A 24,205-nucleotide genomic window follows, 5' to 3' on the forward strand; every position below is an offset into this window, starting at 1 on the left:
CTTTGTTGGTTCTTAAGAAGGAATATTCCATTCCCTAACATGGGAAAAGGCAGAGGGGGGCTCCTTCAACATTAATTCCACAGCTCAGAGGCTTCTGAGCTCCCTGATGAACTCATTGGACCTTTCTGACCAGGATGCTGTTCAGAGTCTTCTTCCAGCTTTATCGCGGCTGTCCCTATCCTCGTTGCAGGCCAGCTAGGGAGCTGGGAGTGAGGAGTGTCTTGAAGTTGAGGTTCCTTTTTTTCCATTTTTTTTTTATTGATTTTCACATTTATCACATAAAAAATAAAAAGGAAAAACATTACAAAACACACAACAAAAAACACACAAAAATGAACTCTTACTTCAAATTACTAATTTCATTACAATAATAACTGACTTCCTCAAATCCTTTCTAACTGAATTTCATTATATCACCTATTTGACAGTTCTCCAAATTCATATTTCTAATACAGTGGTACCTCGGGTTACATACGCTTCAGGTTACAGACTCCGCTAACCCAGAAATAGTGCTTCAGGTTAAGAGCTTTGCTTCAGGATGAGAACAGAAATCGTGCTCCGGCGGCGCATCGCCAGCAGGAGGCCCCATTAGCTAAAGTGGTGCTTCAGGTTCAGAACAGTTTCAGGTTAAGTATGGACCTCCGGAACGAATTAAGTACTTAAGCTGAGGTACCACTGTACTATTAACTTCTTTCATTTACTAACTTCTTCTCTTTTATTAATATTGAAATCCATAATAATTACTAACACATATTCTTATTCTACCCCTAGGCCTATTTGTTACTTCCAAGAATTTCCTATTTATCTTATATTACAATATTTAGCGAAATCTTCTTTAAATTTCTTCCATTTCTCTTGTGTCTCCTCTTCTTTCTGGTCGCGGATTCTTCCAGTCAGGTCGGCCAGCTGGAGTCTTAGCCTTGACCCCCTTTTCTCTCTTGAAGAGGAATAGTGAATGCAGAGCTGGCTTGAGTAGGAAGAGAGAGCCCAGATCTGCCAGAAGGTGATGCTGAAGCCGGAAGCTCCCTGGTTGGAAAGGTCCAGCAAAACGGGAGAGATTGCAGAGAGGAGAGGTTATCTGCATTTGTTGTGCCTGCACATGAGTGTTATGCCCAATTTGGACACATCCGTTTTTGCTTTGGCCATGCCTGGCACTGGCATGCAGCCCTCAGAGGATTGGTGCTGCCCTCCAGCTGAGAAAGGTTAGCCGCCCGCTGTTCTAAGTGGTGGGTGTGTAGTAAAATTCCCTTCCTTCTGCATCCCTTTGCCCGGTCTGCAACAGAAACCTTATGAGGTCCTCCAAGGGTCTTCTGCTGATTCCCTCACTGAGAGAAGCAAAGTTAGAGTGAACCAGGAGGAGGGCCTTCTCGGTAGTGGCACCCTCCCTGTGGAAAGCACTCCCTTCAGATGTCGAGGAGATAACGAATTGTACAACTTTTAGAAGACATTTGAAGGCAACTCAGTATCAGGAGGTTCTTAATGCTGGATGTTTTTACAGGGGTACCTTGGGTTACATACGCTTCAGGTTACAGACTCCGCTAACCCAGAAATAGTACCTTGGGTTAAGAACTTTGCTTCAGGATAAGAACAGAAATTGTGCAGCGGCGGCGCAGCGGCAGCAGGAGGCCCCATTAGCTAAAGTGGTGCTTCAGGTTAAGAACAGTTTCAGATTAAGAACAGACCTCCAGAACGAGGTACTTAACCCGAGGTACCACTGTATTATATTTTTAGATATGCTATGAGCTGCCCAGATGGGTGGGTGATGATAATAATAATAATAATAATAATAATAATAATACTGCTTATTTTTCACCTGATGGCACAATCATCTACAATTAAAATAGCAGATTGCCATCTATGTAAAGAATTCCTCAGCTTTAAGAAATTGTTAGTGAACTAATTGACAAGTGTCCCTGCCCATGTGAACATGAGCTGATCAGCTTTCTTCTTATTGAAGGTCTTAAAAATTCATGCTATGTTTTTCCCTGGTCTGTTGCGGTGACAAGAACAGTGTGTTCATCAAACATGTGCTTCTGCATGCAGATGTTTTCCCTTCCCCTGTCGGTTCTCCCTTGGGGTTATTTGGCGCCACATTAAAAAGCGAGGTAGGTTTTGCAGATTCTTTCTTGGCTTTTGTGAATTCTGGAGCCGCTGCAACTTCTCAAGAACAGCAGAGGAAACCTCCTGATATGTTGGCCGGGGGCCTGAAATATAACGCATGTCCTCATCTTGAAGAGGTAGGGATAGAAGCACAAACATGGGTGTACTGTGGTGTCAAGGTTGGAACACCCATGCTGCTGGAAACCTCATAGCCAAAACCTGAATGCTGGTGGGGAAAAAAAAATCCTTCCAGTAGCACCTTAAAGACCAACTAAGTTAGTTCTTGGTATGCGCTTTCGTCTGCATGCACACTTCTTCAGATGTGTTTTGACTATGGCAGACCAACACGGCTACCCATCTGTGCTGGTGGAAAGGTTGCTTTGATGAAAGGACTTTGTTGGCTGCTCCTGCCACCAAATACTAGGCAAGTGAGATAGGAGGAGCACATGGTGCAAGAGAAAGCAGACAGGAAGTCTGCAGTGTGAAATTGTCTAATCCCAGTTAGCTTAGACTCTGGCTCCTATGAGGAGGAGGTTGCCCTTTCTGCTGCTGATAGCTTCAGGAGCAAAGAATCTCCACTCCTCTTTCTCTGAATTGCTTTCTGTGAGCTTGTCCCTGCGTGAATGTGCTCGAGACAAAAGCAATTATTATTTTTATTATTAATAATTATTTATACCCCGCCCATCTGGCTGAGTTTCCCCAGCCACTCTGGGCGGCTTCCAATCAAGTGTTAAAAACAATACAGCATTAAATATTAAAAACTTCCCTAAACAGGGCTGCCTACAGATGTCTTTTAAAGAGAAGATAGCTGCTTATTTCCTTCACATCTGAAGGGAGGGCGTTCCACAGGGCGGGCGCCACTACCGAGAAGGCCCTCTGTCTGGTTCCCTGTAACCTCACTTCTCGCAATGAGGGAACCGCCAGAAGGCCCTCGGCGCTGAATCTCAGTGTCTTGGCTGAACGATGGGGGTGGAGATTCCACCACAGTGTTTGGCACAATTTACTACTTGCTTTTTCTTCGCCAAAGGAGGTTTTGCAGCCTCTGGGAGAATTCAGGGTGAGAGCAGTATGCAGTGTCTGTTGGGAACTGGCCCAAGAGCAAGCAGGAATTATTAAATGTGTTCCTCTACCTGTCGCTGTTTGTGCTGAAGTTCAGTCAGTCTGTTCAAACACGTTGCATTGAACCATAGCCTATCACAATCTAAACTAAAACAGGAATGAATGCAACCAAAGTCATTGTAAAATAAAATGGGTGTGTTGATATGTTGCGAGAAATGTAATGAAATCAATAAAAAGCGACTTAGTAAAATCTGGGAGTTGACCCAAAATGACCAAACCCAGCTCAGCCAGTAATTTACCTAGGCTTGAGTTTCCATCATACCAGTTCTTAATCTTAAGATTATTGGTAGCCATTAGCCATAATGAAACAAAAATAAAAATGAAACCATGTAAACACTCCGGCTTCTTCAGTGCTATCTTGTGTGTCTACCTTGTGAAATTTGACTAGTTCTTTTGAAATGTGACTGTTCTTCTTGGTATCTTAATATCCTTAAAAGGCAGAATGTTCTGCTTGCGACACATATTTGCGAGATTAACATATAGGCAAGATGCATCTCTGTAACGACTTGTGTCAGTGATTAATTGAATAGATAATGGGGGAGATTCTTAGCCACATATCAACCCTAGTGGCGAGGGAGCAGCCTGGCTGCAGTGCTTTCGAGAGCTGTAAGAAGGCATCAACTGGAACATAGCAAGAAAGTTCCTTTCTCCAACAGAACTTGCCAGTTCTCAGTAAGTAACCCTCTCGGCCTGTTCCATATTCTTAAAAAAAAAAATAGGGGAATGTCCTTCATGGTTGTAATAGATGCATAGTCATTCTGCATAAACATTTGTACATCATTTGAACTTCTCAGCTAAGACAAGACCTCTCTGAGGGGAAGGTTCTCAGCAGCCAATTGTTTCAATGCCAGGAACAGCTGAAAAACTATTATTCTTGATGCTATAATTTAGCCAGACAATGCTGTCTCATCCCCCTACCTTTTGTCCAGTAATTACCAATTTGGCCAGTGTGGCGTTTGCCCATTCCTTGTGATTATGTTTGTACAGGGGGATTGGGATGTTTAATGTAGATTGACCAGTGAGAAAGCTCAGAGGCGGAACCTACCTGGCTTTGAGGCTCAGCCCAGCCCAGGGGTTTTGCCATGGGGAGATAGGAGAGTCAGAGTCGGACAGAGCGAGTAAAAGACGAATATAGCGGTTGAGACAGAGTGAGAGGGATAGAACTGAGAGAGAAGAGTGACAGTGTGAGATAGTGCCACATCTAGTTAAGGGCGCGCATTTGAGAAACCGTTCTAAACATATTTAAAACTTGTTTGTTCTTCAATAAACTTTAATCTTCGTTATTGACTTTACAACCTGACAGAGACTCAGTATTTCACCAGAAGAAACCTTGTTGGTGGCAGCGGAAGAATAAAGCAGTGGTGTATAGGTCAATAGTCCGTGAAATGACCGGGGGCTCTGTATGAATGCCACAGCCAGTGGCGGCAGCTAGACTGGTGACTGGGAGCGGCCGCTGAGACCATATAACACCTGTTTTGAAAGACCTACACTGGTTCCCAGTACGTTTCCGAGCACAATTCAAAGTGTTGGTGCTGACGTTTAAAACCCCAAACAGCCTCGGTCCAGTATATCTGAAGGAGTGTCTCCACCCCTGTTGTTCTGCCCGGACACTGAGGTCCAGTGCTGAGGGCTTTCTGGCGGTTCCCTCACTGCGAGAAACCAAGTTACAGGGAACCAGGCAGAGGGCCTTCTCAGTAGTGGCACCCGCCCTGTGGAACGCTCTCCCACCAGATGTCTAAGAGAAAAACAACTACCAGACTTTTAGAAGACATCTGAAGGCGGCCTTGTTTAGGGAAGCTTTTAATGTTTAATAGATGATTGTATTTTAGTGTTTTGTTCGAAGCCGTCCAGAGTGGCTGGGGAAACCCAGCCAGATGGGCGGGGTATAAATAATTATTATTAATAATAATAATAATTGCTTTTGTCTCGAGCACATTCACGCAGGGACAAGCTCACCGAAAGCAATTCAGAGAAAGAGGGGCCGGTCCACTGTCCTTCAGACCTTGTGGGGGGCCGGACTATATTTTGAAAAATAATATTAACGAATTCCTATGCCCCACAAATAACCCAGAGATGCATTTTAAATAAAAGCACACATTCTACTCATGTAAAAATACGCTGATTCCCAGACCATCTATGGGCCGGACTGAGAAGGCGATTGGGCTGGATCCGGCCCCTGAGCCTTAGTTTGCCTACCCATAGTGTCGACCAGTGGTTCTCAACCTGTGGGTCCCCAGATGTTGTTGGACTACAACTTCCATCCTCTCTGAGCTCTGGCCTTGCTAGCTAGGGGTGATGGGAGTTGTAGTTCAACAACATCTGGGGACCCACAGGTTGAAAAAGGCTGGTGTAGACAGAACGGACTAATTAAAAAAAATGTGATATCCAGTCATGACTGTAGGTGGGGGGGGGCAACCCCCCATCAAGAAAATAAAAATATTTAACTAAATGACCAACTGCATTGCAGACAACAGTTTTGCCCCCTTCAACATAATGCTTGTTTCACCCCCCCCCCAAAAAAATCCCGTATGTCCAATATGGAGATGTTCCAGAAGTACCTTCCTTTTGGTGAATTGCACAGCAGCAGAAGGGGCCACTTCCCTGTCCCAGCTACCGAACGATTGTTTAATTGATATCATATAACAGTGATCCTCCCCTGAGAACCATTTGACACCCACCTCAGAAACTTCACAATGCTGGATCTAGACACATCGAAGAAGTGTTTCCGGAAAATGCATTGTAAAATGGAAAGAAGCAGAAGTCCCAGCAAAGGAAGATTGGATACAAAAAATTATGGAATATGCAGAAATGGTGAAACTTGCCGGGGGGAAAAGGTCAAGACAACAAACTTTATAAAGGAAAGGAAATGGTTTATTGAATATTTATGAATAAATTGCAAACAGATAAGAACATTGGCAGGATTATTGTAATAGCCTGCAGTTTCATAAGAGTGTTTATTTAAAGTACAGTCGTACCTTGGTTCTTGAACGCTGCAAACCTAGAAGTGAGTGTTCTGGTTTGTGAACATTCTTTGGAACCCGAACGTCTGAAGCTGCTTCTATGGATTCCAATTGAGTGCAGGAAGCTCCTGCAGCCAATCGGAAGTCACACCTTTGTTTTCGAACGTTTTCGGAAGTCGAACAGGCTTCTGGAACAGATTCCCTTCGAGAACCAAGGTACGACTGTAGATGAACAAATGAGCAAATTTAAGTTAATCTGGATATGCAGAAGATATTAAAAATAAATTTAAGGAACCGCAGAAAGAGGAGGAAGTCAAGCTTTGAAATGTTAAAATGATTGTAAAATTAGTGACATGTATAAATCTTAAAAGCATAAATAAAAAAGGGAACCCCGTTGTAAACTTTATATGAGAAATCGCGCTGGCAAAAACGGAACTCTGCAGCGCCATCTGGTGTCACAGTGTTGTAATCCACATATAGTAAGCGCCTTTTCTTTATCCATCGAGCCGACTCCTTTCTAGAGAGCTCAGCTGGTTAGAGCATGGGGCTGATAATGCCAAGGTTCCAGGTTTGTTCGACTGCATCTTCCTGCATTGCAGATGAAATAAAAAATTGAAGGTCATATATATATATATATATATATATATATATATATATATATATATATATATACCAACTTCCCTTCCTTGACGTCCTAATCTACAAAAAACCGGATGGCTCCCTAGGACACACTATCTACCGGAAAAAAACACACACCAACCGCTACTTACATGCACAATCACACCACCACCCTGCACAAATAAACTCCGTAGCCAAGACTCTCATCTCCAGAACCAAACGCCTGGCTGACAAAGACCACTTGACAACTGAGTTACAGAATCTCTCAAATGTGTTAATTGCCAATGGATACCAGCAAAACAGGGTTACGAAGCTAATCCAAAAAGAAACACCCCCCAAAAACCAAGACACAGAAGAAAACAATGGCATGGCCCTCCTTCCTTATATCAAGGGCACTACAGATAAAATTAGCAAAATCCTCCATAAACACAATATCAAAACAGCCTTTTGCACCAACCAAAAAATAGCCAATATCCTCAGAAACCCCAAGGATAAAATCCAGTTGGAAAACCAAGGGGTCTATGAAATACCCTGCAAAGTCTGCCCAGCCACGTACATTGGACAAACAAACAGACGAATAAATGCACGTATCGCAGAACACAAGAATGCCGTCAAAAAAGAAGAAAAAACTTCCTCTCTTTTCCAACACATGAAAGAAACAGGACACGAAATTAATTTTGCAGATTCCAAATTGCTCTTTAACATGGAACATCACCACAAGAGAATAATCATGGAAGCCATCGAGATAGAGAAACACCCTCACAACATGAACAAGCGTGACGACACATCCCGCTTGCCAGACATCTGGAAATTAGCCCTCCCCACAAAAACTGACACCAGATCCAGAGGCACACAGAACGCCATCACCAATCAACCACACCAGACCCAAACCCAGACCCTCTCCACAGATAAATTACAGACACCATCCAGTAGCCAAACCATGGAGGCACCTCCGGATGCTGCACCCCCCTGCAATCCCTACACAGATCTGGCTGACACAAGCCACAAAACCACAGCTCGCCCCTATACACGAAGCCAAGCCAGAGCACAACTAAGTGCAGTACAGCCATCTTCTCAGAAAAACTCTTCACAAAGTTCAAGAGGTCAAGACACAAAGACTTTAGCAACTAATCCACACCTAATGACCCACCTAAGTGGTACTCAGGATATCACTCAAGAAATCACTCAGGATATCCCTCAAGTAATTAAGGAACAAAAGAAGAAAAGGCACACTAGCCTGGGAACTTCCTCTCTGCCCAGAACATTGGAGGCTATACAACACACCCCCTCAACAGTATTTATAGGAACTCAAACACTGAGATCCTGCTCTGTTCCAGTAACAAGAAGCCGAAAGCACCAGCCTGAAGATGACGAGTGAGACCTCGTCGAAACGTCGCCTAGACACCCCAACTTTTACACGGGAAGACACCCGAGGACACCAAAACCTGCATATATATATATATATATGTGTGTGTGTGTGTGTGTGTGTGTGTGTGTGTTTATAAATGTACCAACAAAGCACGTACATAAATATACATGTCTGAAGCAGCACAGGAAAACAGTCCTGAAACCATTTTGACTCCCAAACTGACCAAATGTTTTCTCTGCAAGGAGGGAGGGGGTGAGGGAACCTTCCCATTGTCTCAGGAATTGGGTGATCAACATCTCAAAGGAATGGCCAGACTACCAGGAAAGGCAATCAGATAAGGCATTATCAGATAACCTGACAGGCAGGAAAAACAACAACATTCAAATTTCTGTTGTAGACCGCCTTTTCTGTTATGTAGGTATAATGTATGGAGGGGTGGCCTTGGGTTACACCCCTTCTGTGATGTATGTATGATGTATGGAGGGCTGGTCTTGAGTTCCAGGGCAGGGAATTTAAAATGTCTATTTAACGGCAGGCACACCTTGATTCTGGGTCCTCCTCTTCTCCTGCATGTGAGGGGAGCACCCTGTTGCAACAGCTTTAATAAAGATCAGGCTTACTAGCTGCTTTGCTGCTCAATATTTTCTGTTTGGCCTCTGTTCTTTTCTCCGACGATGGAGAACCTACAAAGGACTCTATAAGGGCTCTTGTGTTCCCCATAAGGGAATAAGGGCAGATTTTTGTTTATTACAGGGGGTTGGGACTAGATGAGCCTAAGGGTCCCTTCCAACTTTACAAATCTCTTATTCTCAACTTTAGGCCAGAGGAAAAAGTAGATGAGCGGGATATAAATAAATTATTATTATTATTATTATTATTATTATTATTAATGTTATCATATAGACAACAAGCCCTAAGCACTGCAACCTTCCTTCCTAGGGGTGTGGCTCCTCCACCACCACCCCTCTCTAGACCCTTTTCTGACCCTTTCCCACAACCCTACAAAATCCGCTTCCTAGCCGCCCATGGCGTCTTTCCCGCAAGGGCGCTGCCTCTCTGCCCCTCGCAACATGGCGGCCGGCCGCCAGCTTTACGGCGCGGCGTGATGATGTCATTGGCCAGGGCGCCTCTACGAGCCGGAGGCAGAGAGAGAGAGAGAGAGAGAGAGAGGCATGGGCTTCAAAGGGCCGCCCTGCAGATCGGAGCCGGCGGCGGCGGCGGGTGAGTCTTGAGCGGATAACAGCAATGCGAGAGGGCGGGGGGAAGAAAAGAAAGGCTGGCGCCCAGCGCTGGGGTCCCGCTCGGTAACGTGCGAAGAAATGAAGAGGCGGCAATGGAGCCTCTGAGCATGCACAGAGTGCGTGCGCGTATTCCCCGCCACCCGCTCTTCCTTCAGCCAGAAACACCTTGTCAGATATTTATTCGCGTGTTTATTGCACTTGTAGCCCAGCTTTTTCTCCGTGTACATATCCCCCCCCCCCGCCCACAAACGTTCTTAGAAGTTGAAGGGACCACCAGGGTCATCTAGTCCAACCCCCTTTCGCCCCATCGCTGGAACCCATGACTCAGATCCATAGTCTCGTGCTCTACGGACTGAGCTACCCACCCCCTCCAGATTGAACCCCCACTACAGCCCTGGGAGGTAGGTTAGGCCGAGAGATGAGGCAGTCAGTGGCTGGGCCAAGGTCACCCCAGGGAACTTCCTGGCCCAGTAGTGGGGATTTGAACCCGGGTCTCTCCCAGGGTCCTAGCCCGAAACTGTAACCCTGAGGCCACGCTGGCCCTTATATCTTGCGCCGAAAGGGGGAGAGGCTTTGAGCCTTGGTCCCTCTCCATTTGGGAATTTTTAAAACCCCAGCAAGGCAGCAGTAGAGGGTTGAGGGAAGGCATGGACGAGCCGTGGCTTGGGCAGAAATGGGTGGGTGGACGGGCGGGCAGGGGCATTGCCTGGCATGAAGCCGCAGAGAGAAAGGCTGGGAGCAGGAGTTGTGCTGCAGACATTCAGGCACTGGGATGGAGACTGCCGTTTACCTGGAATCCTGGTTCATTTTGCTGCCCTCGTTTGGGGTAATAGAGCATAGCCTCCCTAAGAGAAACTTTGGCTCTGGGGTCAAAACCTTCCCCAGGCCTGGGTCATGCCAATGGAGCGTTGCTAAGAGATTGAGACCCGCTCTGGGTGAAGCTAAGGCCAGCCGGCCACCTCCACAGCCTGGCTTGGCAGCTGCCCGGGGGGACCAGGTGCTGCCTGGAGCACAAAGGTGGCACATGTCCTTCTGGAGCTATCAGGTGGGCAGGGGGGCGTAGCTGAAGGCAAAAAAGGTGTGTCAGGTAAGACGGTGCCAAAGAGTCAGTAAGACTCCTGCTGGGCTGGGGGGTCTGAGCGGGGCCGGCTGACTGTCCAGATGAGAGCCAGGACAGCTGCTCCCTTCACCCCCCCATTAAGTGACCCGGGGAGGGGTCCAGCTGACCAATCCCAGCCTGCTGGTGGTCCTGCCCAGTTGGGTTGGTGCCATCCAATGAGGGCAGGGGGTGTTCAGTGGGGCCCTGCACAGGAGCCAATATTTCAAGCAGGCCGCATTGCCTGGCAACCTGGACCCCTTCCAGCAACACGTGCCCAGCCTAGGCTCAAGGTCATCTGTTTATCATCAGATGGGCACGAATTGGCTTTTGTTGGGGGCACAAAAGGGACAGAGCGTGATGAAATCAGACTGTCCAAACAGGCCGTGAGAGGGTGGTACGTACGCAGTAAGTCAGTAATTTTTAAAACCCCAGCAAAACAGAAGCAGAGGAAGGAGGGAAGGTATGGAAGAGCCATTGCCTAGGCAGAAATGGGGGTGGGTGGGCAGGGGGATTGCCTGGCATGAAGCCGCAGAGCGAAAGGCTGGACCCTCCAGCCAGGGAGTAGGAGTGATATAAATGCAGTAAGTACTCAGTGTCTTGTTTTCATTGGTAGGAAAATTAACATGCGCTTGCAGGGGGAGGCTGGTTCAGATTGACAACTCATGGAGCTGGCAATTAAACTTTACCCTGAGGACACTGTGGCTCCTCCCAGGGCCATCCTATTGTCAGTCTTGGAGGACTTGCCAAGCAAAAAAAAAAAAAGGTTTCTCTTTAATCATGCCTTGGGCTCATTAACATTCTACGGCTTTTTAAATGTGTTTGCGGGATGGGGTTACTGGTTGGTCTTTGTTTCGGTTCTTTTTTATTAGGTATTTTGTGTTCTCGCTTGGTATTTTCATGTTGTGAACTGCCCTGTGGTCTTCAGATAAAAGGTGATATAATAATAGTAGTAGTAGTAGTAATAATAATAATAATAATAATAATAATAATAATACAGTGGTACCTCAAGTTACATACGCTTCAGGTTACATACGCTTCAGGTTACACACTCCGCTAACCCAGAAATAGTGCTTCAGGTTAAGAACTTTGCTTCAGGATGAGAACAGAAATCGTGCTCTGGTGGTGCGGCGGCAGCAGGAGGCCCCATTAGCTAAAGTGGTGCTTCAGGTTAAGAACAGTTTCAGATTAAGAACAGACCTCCGGAACGAATTAAGTACTTAGCCCGAGGTACCACTGTAGTTATTTGTTGATGATCTGGGGGTATATTATTATTTATTAATTAAATTTCTATAACACCTTTCACCCAAGGATCACAGGGCAGGGTGTGTGTATGGGTATTTATATTTATATTTATTTATACAACTTTATGACAAGACAGAAAGGCAGGAACTGGGTACCTGTGCTGAATGAGGAGAACTTCCTTGCCCTAATAGTACCCAGGGGCTATGTGCACAAACTGTCCCCACACTTATCAAGGTTTCCTTCTGTGTGAATGAGATCTAGAAGGCTGCCTTGGGGAATCTTTTTCAGGGATTCCATGCCTCCTTCTGGATACTGTGGTGAAATTGTTGCGGCGCTGGTTCATTATCTGACAGTTGTTTATTCCAACTTGCACTGACATGCATTTGCTCGTTTTCCACAATTTGTTCCTCTTCCACAAGTCCCAGTGAGGGGCAGTGGCAATAAAGCTTTTTGGTGTTCAAGAGTTTACCAAGCATGGACTGCACACTTTGAAATGGGCCATTATAAGGACAAAAGGGTGTTTTTTCTTTCTTTAAAGAAAGCTGAGATTTCCAGAATCCTTATTTCCATGCCTGACACTATATGACGTGGAAATATGATAGATGTTTACACTCCTGATTATAGAATTGTAGACCTGAAAGGGACACTAAGGGTCATCTAATCCAAATTCAGGACAGGGACCCTGGCAGCTCTCCATCTAATTTAATGCAGCCCTCAGATTAAGGTCAAAAGCACCTTGTGAGCAATCAGTTCCTGAGCATTATATCTCTTCCTTTGCAGTCTTGCCAACTTTTGGACCTTGCCACATTCACTGCCAGTTTGGGGTCCACCTACTAGTGCAGGAATCCCCAACCTGCGGCCCTCCAGATGTTTTAGCCTACAACTCCCATGATCCCTAGCTAACAGGACCAGTGGTCAGGGGTGATGGGAATTGTAGTCCAAAACATCTGGAGGGCCGAAACTTGGGGATGCCTGTACTAGTGGTATGTACAGCCTCTGCAGGGAGTTGCCCAGGAGGGAATGCAGAAAATGTTGCCTACACTTCAATGAGGGGCAAATGGGGTTCTTCTGCTTGAGAAGGGTAGCCCATCTAGGAGAAGGACAACTGTGACCCTAAACTTCTGCTGCTTTGTGGGATATCTTCAGGAAAAGAAAAGGAGTAAATCCCTAAACGGCCTCGGTCCAGTATACCTGAAGGAGCGTCTCCACCTCCATCGTTCTGCCCACACACTGAGGTCCAGCGCCGAGGGCCTTCTGGTGGTTTCCTCACTGCAAGAAGCCAAATTACAGGGAACCATGCAGAGGGCCTTCTCGGTAGTGGCACCTGCCCTGTGGAACGCCCTCCCACCAGATGTTAAAGAGAAAAATAACTACCAAACTTTTAGAAGACATCTGAAGGCAGCCCTGTTTAGGAAAGCTTTTAATGTTTAATAGGTTATTGTATTTTAGTGTTTTGTTCGAAGCCGTCCAGAGTGGCTGGGGAAACCCAGCCAGTTGGGCGGAGTATAAATAATAAATAATAATGATAATAATAATAATAATTGCTACTACAAAAAATCTGGAGTGGAGTCCCTAAGACAATTGGAAGGCACCTTGTACGCCTCCTCCTGCAACTCCTGCAGCCAGACTGGTGCCAAATGTATTGCTCTGCTTACCTTTGGACTGGGGGTGGTGGTCTTGTCTGGGCAGCCCAAGACCTCCAAACACACTGCCCAGGCTTGCACCCCTTGGAGGTCACTTCAGTGCTTTTAACACAGCGGTTTGGTTTCACCACCAGGGACGCGGGTGGCGCTGTGGGTAAAAGCCTCAGCGCCTAGGGCTTGCCGATCGAAAGGTCAGCGGTTCGAATCCCCGCGGCGGGGTGCGCTCCCGTTGCTCGGTCCCAGCGCCTGCCAGCCTAGCAGTTCGAAAGCACCCCCGGGTGCAAGTAGATAAATAGGGACCGCTTACTAGCGGGAAGGTAAACGGCGTTTCCATGTGCAGCTCTGGCTCGCCAGAGCAGCAATGTCACGCTGGCCACGTGACCTGGAAGTGTCTCCGGACAGCGCTGGCCCCTGGCCTCTTAAGTGAGATGGGCACACAACCCCAGAGTCTGTCAAGACTGGCCCGTACGGGCAGGGGTACCTTTACCTTTACCTTTACCTTTGGTTTCACCCCCAGAGGCACACTCCATTGTCTCTTGAGACAGACGGTTGCCACCACCTACAAAAGTGGCCTTCCTCCTCTCATGTGAACTTTCTGCACAAAGTAACCTGGGGTGGAGATGATGTTTGTTGGCAGGGATTTCCTGGGGCCTTCCTATCCCAGGAGCTCTTAAGATGTGGTGGCAACCTTCTAGCTCAGGCTTCCTCAAACTCGCCCCTCCAGCTGTTTTTGGCCTACAACTCCCATGATCCTTAGCTAGCAGGACCAGTGGTCAGGGATGATGGGAACTGTAGTCTCCAAACATCTGGAGGGCCGAGTTTGAGGAAGTCTGTCCTAGCTGGCCGTGCTCCTGCTGGTGCATTGTTGCCTAACAGCTTTGACACTCAAAGGAGTGCGAGAGATGGGGTCATTGCAGACTGGGCATCCTCTGGTCCCAATTCTCCCCTTTCCAGTGGGCCCTTTTGCAGGCTCAGAATTTCCAGGCCCCTTCGTACATTACAAGAGCCAAGAGACGGACCCGAAAGAATAAACCAAAATCTATAAAGCTGGGGCCCTGAATCCTCTCTGTGCTTTGGGATTTTAAAAGCTGGCAAGTTTGCACTGATTCCAGCTCACTAGCTTTAGCCCAAGGTTGGTATTCTCAAGTTCCTCTGATCAGCAAGTGCCGCCTGATAAGCAGGAATTGGCGTCCACAGTGATTGGATTTCTTTGCCAGAGGGTATTTAGGATTCCTTCTGCTTTTGCACAAAAAGAAGAGAAAAATAGCTTTATGACTTCATCCCGGTGTCGGTGTATGGCTGTGCAAGGGAAATTCCTTTCTCTAGCCCAGGGGTCAAGACCCTCAGGCTTTGTGTCCAGTCCTGCGTTAGGGCTTTTTAGGCCACAGTCATCACCAGCCTTGCTTGGGTGCTTTTGCCTGGCTGGAGTGTGTTCTTGTAACTGTGATTGTGCTTCTAGTTTCCTGTATGGAGAAGGGCAGGGCAGAGGCCAGTGTGATGAGCAGAGAAACCTCTGACTTTCGTATGGCTAGAAAACAGCTCTTGCTTCACTGGTGAGAGTTCCATCCAGAGTATTGCCTCAGGAGGGAAGGCAGCCCTTGGGCTGGAAGATGTTTCCCTAAGCCTCCTCACATTCGAAGTGCTGGTTTTGGCCTGTGAAGCCTTAAATGGCTCAGGACTGCAATACCTCTTTCCCTAGGAACCTACCCGGACCCTGAGATCAACTTCTGAGGCTCTCCACAAGAGATCCGGAGGGTGGCAAAATGAGAACAGGGCCTTCTCTGCAGTGGCTCCCCATCTGTGGAATGCTCTCTTCAGGGAAGTTTGCCTGGTACCTTCATTATACACCTTTAGGCGCCAGGCAAAAACATTCCTTTTTAATCAGGCCTTTGGTTGACCTGATCAACATCCTATGCTCTTTTAAAATGCGGCTCTTTTTTAGGGGGGTGTTATTGAGTTATTGTTTTTATTTTATATAGTGTGATCTTTTCTGCGAACCACCCTGAGACCTCCAGGTATAGGGCAGTATATAAATTCAATCAATAAACAAACAAACAAACAAACAAATCATTATACACCTTTAGGCGCCCGGCAAAAATGTTCCAGGTATAGGGCGTGGTGACCCACAGAAGCCAAGTGAAAGGCTCTGGCAGGTGCGCATGAGGATGTTAGGACATGAGAGCTGCTGTTCCGGGCAAGAACTTACAGAATGAGTAACCCCGAGCTAAGCGCTTGTGAACTCACTTCGCCTTTACTTTTTTTTGCACATTCAGCAGGCTGTGCGGCAGAGGCAACAAACAAGGTTCTTTGTCTTCCAACACACACCATCTTTCATCTTCCAACACACAACCCAGCAGTAGCAGGGTTTGCTTGTTCCCGCCGGAGAGAGAGAGAGAGAGAGGTGTGTGTTGGCTGCACTCCCAAACGCACTTACTAGAGAGTAAGCGCCACTGAACAGAGTAGGACTGACTTCTGAGTAAACATGCACTGTTGGCGATGTCCCTGAAGAGGCCAGGTTGACGCAGCCAGGAGTTCTCTGGAAGGATAACTTCCTGAATTGTATCAACAGCCCCTGAGGCTCCCATTTCCTCATCTTCCTTCTTGCTCCCCGCCCTGCTTCAGGAGTATGGCCAGCCACTGAATGCTTGAGAAAGCAAAGCCATGGCCATAGAGATCCCTGTGCATCTTTTGGCTTTTTGCTGTCTGGGTATGGGATTCGTGTGTGTGTGTGTGTGTGTGTGTTGCGGATGACTCGGGTTGCAGCACTCATCTTGCTTTACTGGCCAAGGGAGCCAATGTTTGTCTGTAGACAGTTTTTCCGGGTCATGTGGCCAGCATGACTAAGCCACTTCTTGCAAAACCAGATCAGCGCACGGAAACACCGTTTACCTTCCCGCCGGAGCAGTACCTATTTATCTACTTGCACTTTGACGTGCTTTCAAACAGCTAGGTTGGCAGGAGCTGGGACCGAACAACGGGAGCTCACCCCATCGCGGGGATTCGAACCGCCGACCTTCCGATCGGCAAGCCCTAGTCTCAGTGGTTTATTGAAACATCCTTAAAATATCAATGACTTCCCTTCTTCGCTTTCCATTTTGCATACCATAAAACCCTGCATATGTGGTGTGCTATGCCTAATAAAGGATTTTGAATTGAATTGAAAACCCTGCATATTGTACATAAACCAAACCGTTCAGTACTCCATTTTGGCATCCATCCAAACTTATTTACGCTGTTGAGTTTATCTTCATGCTGCCAACGTTTTCAAGTGTGCACAATTTCCCCCCATATATTCAATAAACATTTTCCAGTCTTAGGCTATGGGGTTCTAATCTGCAGTCAATCGCCGGGCAAAGAAAATAAAACAGCAAAGCTCAATTGTTCCTGGGTCTCACTCTCGGTGGACTTTAGCAGAACTGATTGGACGAGCTCCACCCTTGCCCATCCCAGATGAAAAGAGGATGACTGGATAAATGGTTGTGTTTGGCTTCCTCCCAGGACCTCTTAGCTGCCTCTCTGCCTGGCCCTCTGCCAAGTCAGACATTAACACGCTCGCTGCAATCCATCAGTCCTTGCTGGTTCCAGGCTTCCTCTTGTTTGTGCCTACAGGGCAGCTGGTGTGTTTGCTCCATTGTTTTCCAAAATGGGTTTCCAGCGACTTGCCAGATGTGGGTCCTTCTGCCAGGGGTGTGTCCTGTGCCTGCCCCATTGAAGTGAGCAGGATTTGTAATGTTCTAAGCCACAGTAAGGCTCCGCTGCCTTTTAGTATCCCCCCAACTAGTCCTGGAAGCAGTTTGCCTGAGTTTTGGTTTATTCTTTATCTCTTAGCATGACTGTCCCCTGAACTGGAAGGAGAGGTAAGCGCTGCCAGTGGAGCTGCCTGTCCCCCCCCCCGGCTTTGTTTAATTTAATCCTGGTTATTTCTCACCAGGTTCCCCCATGCCCCATCCGGGCTTATTTTGTGTCCTGGCTAACTCTCAGACTTGGGTGCTGCTGGAGAACCAAGCTGCTTCTCCCAGCCTTCTCCACATCTTCACTTTCCCCTAGAGAGAGGGTGGGAACGGGTATCTCTTTGTGTTGTCCCACCTGAATCTGAGTCTCTGATTGGGAGAAAAAGGAGGGAGGGGTGTACTCTACTTCCTCCTGGCCAGAACACTACTCCGGGCCACAGTAGTGGCATGCATACATAAACAACCTTTTTTGACACCTGGGAATAGGGAGACAACTTCTCTGCACTCGTTAGCATAGGTGTGTATCCGCTGGCCAGAAAGAACTTATTGCATCCTGTTTTATACCACTTGTGTTTTTTGCACAGTGTCTGTTTAATCCTGCAATATTACTTTATACTACCAGTCAGCAGTAACTGGGTGGTGCCTCAGTCCTCTGCATTGTATGAGCCTCCACTGTTTTCAGTATGGCTTCCCCCTAGCCAAGTGGCTTGCAGTCTAAATAGCAGTGGCCACATCCATGCTGAGTTAGATTTGTGTTGCTTTTACTATGTGGGTGGGGCGTCATCGAGATTTCTGAAAAAATGAACTGCTGCTTCTTGTCTGGCCCTCCGTGCCTGCGCTGAGCAAGTCCCAACAAACACGTGAAGGGAAGTTTGAGGAGTCCCTATTCCTTAATGGTTCTGCTTCCTAGAATATGAATGTGGGTGGTTCCTTCACTACAGTAGTAATTGTCTTCCACTTGGTGACGTGGTCTATGGAAGCTGCATATTCATGCTTTGACCTTCCGGTAGAAGCTGGGCTCTGTATGAAACCCCCCCCCCCCCCGTTTAGCACTGCCAGCTGAGGATGTTGTTTTCCTGTTGCCTCATCTGAGCAATGTGGTTTAACCCTTGGCTATTCCTGTGTCTTTCTGCTGCCTGAGGCTAGCACAGCTACACTCCTTAGAGTGTCTGTCCACCTCCTCTGTCTCTTTCCGATGCTGGCCCCAGAGGAGAAAAGAGGTTTCTGTGTGTCTCGGAACAGGAGCAGTTTGCCGATGGTGCAATCCCTGGGCATGAAGCAACTGCGCCTTGGGCTCTCGCTATTGTGAAACATGCCAGAAGGAGAACATGACCCTGCTCTTGCACCGGGAAGCCGGCTAAAGACACAGTGCGCGACTTCTGCTGGCTGGCCTGTTGATCAGGGAAGAGGAGCAAGAATGGACCATTCCTGAAAGTTCAGCTTTAATGCAAAATCTACTGGGGGGGGGGAGGCAAGTTCCCCACAAGTTGTGGTCAGCGGAACTGCCTGAGGAGGTTCTCTTGTAGGCTGGCTGCCTTGTCGAATACCAGCATTTGTTGTTTGTTTGCCTCCACGTCACAGGACAGGTAAGTGCTTTGTGTGTGTGCGCGCGCAAGTGTGCATCATGTTCCCCCAGAGTGGGAGAGCGGGGTTCTTGTGTGACTGCTGAGGAAGGCACACTCGGTGACTATTGATCTCCAGATTCTTGTGGGTCAGTAGGCAGATGGTGTTGGCTCCCACTGTGCAGCCCTCGCCACCTTGTCTTGTCTTTGTGGCTCTGGGCATAGTCTTATGTGGAGTCGTCTTCTTCTTTGGCGATCCCTCGTAGCCTAGTAAGAGCATCTTCCATAAACACGGTTTTAACAGTGAGTCTATAAGTGACTGTGGAGGCCAATTCTAGATCCACATGTCCTTCTACAGTGGGGACATAGGTTTCCGGGCAGGAGTTGATCACAGCGAGGGTTTGCCAAGCGTGCCTTCCTCTTAGCACGTTTCTCCCTTTCGTCCTGAGTTCGAGCGTCTTGATAGCCCATGACACCTTTGGTAAAGGCTGTTTTCCAACTGGAGTGCTCACAGGCCAGTGTTTCGCAGGCCACTTGTCAGTGTCTATACTACATGCTTTTTAGCTTTGCCTCGAGAGAGTCTTTAAACCTCTTTTGTTGACCACCAGCATTACGCTTTCCATTTTTAAGTTCGGAATATAGTAGTTGCCTTGGAAGACGATACACGTATATGCGTGGCCGCTGAGCATTCAGGTGCAAATGGCAAATCCGACCTTCATTGAGAAGGGCTTTAATACATTTGGAAAGGGATTAGGTTTCATCTTGTTCATCTTCGTCTGGTCCAAACCTACCGCCAACTAGTTCAAAATTTCTCCTGCCTCTTGGAGTTCAGAAGTTGGAAGCAAGTGTCAATCGTACGCATCGTTCTTGGGGGGGTGGGAGTTGCCTTTCTAGCCACATCTGGAGGTCTGTAGGGTCCCAGAATTGAAAGTAGACCGGGGCGGGAACACTGGCATTCCTGATGCCTTGAGTTGCCACCCGACACCAGCCCCAGCCATCATGGCCAATGGCTAGCGATGATGGAGGTTCAAGCCCGCAGGTTCTTCATCCCTGACGTAGGGATTGAAAAGCACAGGACCTGAGATGATATCTTGTGGCTCCCTCTAACCCAGCAGCTATGGAGCAGAGCAGCGGCCTTTTGGCATCAGCTTCTGGAATCTACACTCTGGGTACATTCGGAGCCACTACAGAATGGTAGACCCCAGCCCCATACCTGAGATCATTGAGATCAAAAGCCACCAAGAGGTCCAGGAGTATCCTGCCTTTCGCGTATTATCAACACATTGCCTGTCATTGCATGTACCGGTTGTTGTTGTTAGATCTAATACAGGGATTTACTTTAAGCATTTTGAGTGGCAAGTTTTTATTTATACTTTTCAATTTTATACAATTTCATTAGTTTTACAATCAATTTAACATTTCGAAGTTTGACTTCCTTCCGCCTCTTTCTGCAGTTCCTTAAAGTGATTTTTAAAATATCTTCTGCATATCCAAATTCATTTAATTTGCTCATGTATTCATCCACTTTAAATATATACTCTTATAAAACTGCAGGTTGTTACAATAATCCTGCCAATGTTCTTATCTGTTTACAATTTATCTGTAAATATTCAATAAACCATTTCCATTCTTTAATAAAAAGCTTGTTATCTTGATTTCTTATTGTTCCAGTAAGTTTCATCATTTCCACATAAAAATACCAAAAGAAAGACTTCTGGGGTTTTTGGTTTTTTTTTTAATAAAACTTATCCTTTTCAATTCATTGTATATCATTTCCCAGGAAATGGGAAATTGAGTGGCAAGGACTCTGTTTGGTCATGTTGCTAGTGTGAAAGGAATGAGATGCTGGTGACAATTGAAATTTTAAAAAATGTGAAATAGGGTTTCAGCTTTGAGAGGCCTCTCTTCCCAGTTCTTCCTCCTCAGTAGCCTCAGAATAGGAAGGAAGGGACCTGTCTTTCATAACAATATAATAATAATTTATTATTTATACCCCACCCATCTGGCTGGGCTTCCCCATCCACTCTGGGTGGCTTCCAACAAAATATTAAAATACAGTAATGCATCAAACATTAAAAGCTTCCCTAAACAGGACTGCCTTCAGATGTCTTTTTAAAGTCTGGTAGTTGTTGTTCTCTTTGACATCTAGTGGGAGGGCATTCCACACGGTGGGTGCCACTACCAAGAAGGCCCTCTGCCTGGTTCCCTGTAACTTGGCTTCTCACAGCGAGGGAACCGCAAGAAGGCCCTCAGCACTGGACCTCAGTATCTGGGTAGAATGATAGGGAGAATGAAGGAGACGCTCCTTCAGGTATACTGAGCCGAGACCATTTACAGCTTTAAAGGTCAGCACCAACACTTTGAATTGTGCTCAGAAATGTACTGGGAGCCAGTGTAGGTCTTTCAAGACCGGTGTTATATGGTCTCGGCAGCCACTCCCAGTCACCAGTCTAGCTGCCGCATTCTGGATTAGTTGTAGTTTCTGGGTCACCTTCAAACGTAGCCCCACGTAGAGCGCATGGCAATAGTCCAAGCAAGAGATAACTAGAGCATGCACCACTCTGGCGAGACAGTCCGTGGGCAGGGAGGGTCTCAGCCTGCGTACCAGATGGAGCTGGTAAACAGCTGCCCTGGATACAGAATTGACCTGCACCTCCATGGACAGCTGTGAGTCCAAAATAACTCCCAGGCTGCGCACCTGGTTCTTCAGGGGCACAGTTACCCCATTCAGGACCAGGGAGTCCTCCACACCCGCCCGTCTCCTGTCCCCCAGTACTTCTGTCTTGTCAGGATTCAACCTCAATCTGTTAAAAGCCATTCATCCTCCAACCGCCTCCAGGCACTCTGACTTCCTTCACCTGCTTCCCACACTCCTCTCCTCTCCTGAGCGATGGACCTGATTCTCCTCAGGCCGGATCTTCCCTGCCTAAATAGTACCTGACAGACAGTTCTCCCTCCACCTCTCTTGCTTTGTTATTAATTTTGAGGCATCTGGAGCTCCCCTTTCCAGCTGTTGCATCCCTGTCATTTGGAGAGCTCTTCTTGCTCCCTCTAGCACTGGCCCAGATAGCACTGCAAATGGTCCTGTGGCAAAGTTTGGCTGTTCTTTACTCACACACCTGCTGGCTGGTTTGAGGGTGGAGGATCCCAGGCAGTGGGTGATAATTAAATAAATGCGCCGCAAAGAATTTGGGAATTATGGAGACAGAACTACAGTGGTGCCTTGCAAGACGAAAATAATTCGTTCCGCGAGTCTTTTCGTCTTGCGATGTTTTTCGTCTTGCGAAGCACGGTCCGTCGCAACTGCGCCTCTTCAAGCGGCTTTAGGAAAAAAGCGAACAAACTCGCAAGACGTTTTCGTCTTCCGAAGCAAGCCCATAGGGAAATTCGTCTTGCGAAGCGACACAAAAAACCAAAAACCCTTTCCTCTTGTGGGTTTTTCGTTTTGCGAGGCATTCGTCTTGCAGGGCACCACTGTACCTAAATTGTACAGTAATACCTCTGCGAACATCCACCTTGTCTAGCGTCCATTCCGGCGAAGGTCCGCAGAAAACCCGGAAGTACCAGAACGGGTTACTTCCAGGTTTGCCACATGCACAGAAGCACTAAATCGCACTCCGCGCATGTGCGCAGACGCAGCGCTCCGTAACGGATCCCAGCCGCAAAACGCCGTGCGACTGTATAGAAATTTATTTATGTATGCTACTGCAGCGACAAGAATTCTACTTGCCCCAAAGAGGAAAGAAGCAGAAGTCCCAGCAAAGGAAGAATGGATACAAAAACTTGTGGAATATGCAGAAATGGCGGAACTTACCGGAAGAATACCAAATCAAGATAACAAACTTTTTGTAAAAGAATGGAAATGGTTTATTGACTATCTACAGATAAATTGCAAACAGATAAGAACATTGGCAGGATTAATGTAAAAACCTGCAGTTTTATATTAGTATATATTTGCAATGGGAACGCGGGTGGCGCTGTGGGTAAAACCTCAGCGCCTAGGACTTGCCGATCTCATGGTCGGCGGTTCGAATCCCCGCGGCGGGGTGCGCTCCCGTAGTTCGGTCCCAGCGCCTGCCAACCTAGCAGTTCGAAAGCACCTCTGGGTGCAAGTAGATAAATAGGGACCGCTTTATAGCGGGAAGGTAAACGGCATTCCGTGTGTTGCGCTGGCTCACCAGATGCAGCTTGTCACTCTGGCCACATGACCTGGAAGTGTCTGCGGACAGTCCTGGCTCCCGGCCTATAGAGTGAGATGAGCGCACAATCCTAGAGTCTGGCAAGACTGGCCCGAACGGGCAGGGGTACCTTTACCTTTACCTTATATTTGCAATAGATAAATAAGCAGAAGACATATAAAAAATAAATTTAAGGAACTGCAGAAAAGGGGTGGAAGGAAGTCAAATTTTGAAATGTTAAATTGATTGTAAAACTAATGAAATGTATAAATTTGAAAAAATATAAATAATTTTTTTTTTAAAAAAAAGATAAATGTGTGAGCGGAACAACCTGCACCCGTGCCACAGGACTCTCACTCCAAACCCTGCCCCCCTGTTATGTGCTGAACCCAAATCTTCTCCAGAGAGATTTGGGGGAGCACAGGAGATGGAAGGATCGGGGGAAAGTCTCGTAGTACAAGCAGAAGTTTTTTCCACTTGTGCAAATGCTTCTTGGTGCTGTGTTGAACAAAACCCAATGTTCCATAAAGAACAAATGTTTTTGTAAATGATATTTCAATACTTCTTTGGCAAGGCGTGCTAGCAGATCACTCAGAGGTTCATCATGCTCCCTATGAAACCATTCTTCTCTTAACGTAGAAAAACAACTCATCTTTCTTTCGCCAAACATTGGAGGTTGTGAAACCAATTTGCTTACATATGTGTCGCCCATCATGGCCCGCAGGCTAGACAGAATATTGGTGACCTAAAATCAAGCCATATCCTTCTCTTGAAAGATCCCAGCCTACAAATTTGTAAAACAATGTCTTGGATGAATGAGGGTGTACAGAGGCTGGTGTCACCTGTCCCTTTGGGGCCCTGAGTTCAAGTGAAGCCAGCAGTAGCAATGTGTTGACCGCTTGCCCTGTGCTGAGCAGCAGGACCCTGATCCGACCTGCTCTGGCAGGCTCTTTACTCCCTGTAAAACCATAGTGGTGTCTGCCATGGAACCACCACTATTGACAGGCCCACCTTGATTCCTCTCCCACTAAACATACAAGACTTCAAGCCCAGTTACCGTATTTTTCGTCCCATAGGACGCTCCGTCCCATAGGACGCACCTAGTTTTTTTTTTGGGGGGGGGAATAAAGGAATTTTTTTTTCTGTATTTCCCCCCAAAACCAGGTCGGGGAACAGCGGGATGGCGGCGCTGCGCCTCTCCGCTGTCCCCCGAGTTTGTGGGGCTGGCCGATGTCTGCCCAGCGCGCGGGGCGCTCTGCTTCAGGGCGCCCTGCGCGCCGGGTGGCAGGCTGCTATCCGCAGCGCGGGGAGCTCTGCGATAACTCCCGCAGGGCTCCCCACGC

At 47.2% G+C, this 24,205-nt stretch overlaps 1 protein-coding gene across 6 annotated transcripts in view; it reads left to right on the forward strand.

Moving 5' to 3' along the window:
- The first annotated feature begins 9,256 nt into the window (after positions 1 to 9,256).
- The window catches only part of PNPLA6 (patatin like domain 6, lysophospholipase), an 82,370-nt gene continuing 67,421 nt past the window's right edge, over positions 9,257 to 24,205 (forward strand). For 4 of the 6 annotated variants that reach the window (XM_081893760.1, XM_081893761.1, XM_081893762.1 and 1 more), the window contains exon 1: positions 9,257 to 9,387. In XM_081893760.1, the coding sequence (XP_081749886.1) occupies positions 9,272 to 9,387 (116 nt within the window). In that variant the 5' untranslated portion in view covers positions 9,257 to 9,271. Of the gene's footprint in view, positions 9,388 to 17,227; positions 17,249 to 18,257; positions 18,709 to 24,205 lie in introns of those variants that run through there. The other 2 variants (XM_081893764.1, XM_081893763.1) reach the window with 2 other exon arrangements.

Source organism: Podarcis melisellensis, assembly GCF_964234715.1.
Source record: "Podarcis melisellensis genome assembly, chromosome: 17".
Taxonomy (NCBI): domain Eukaryota; kingdom Metazoa; phylum Chordata; class Lepidosauria; order Squamata; family Lacertidae; genus Podarcis; species Podarcis melisellensis.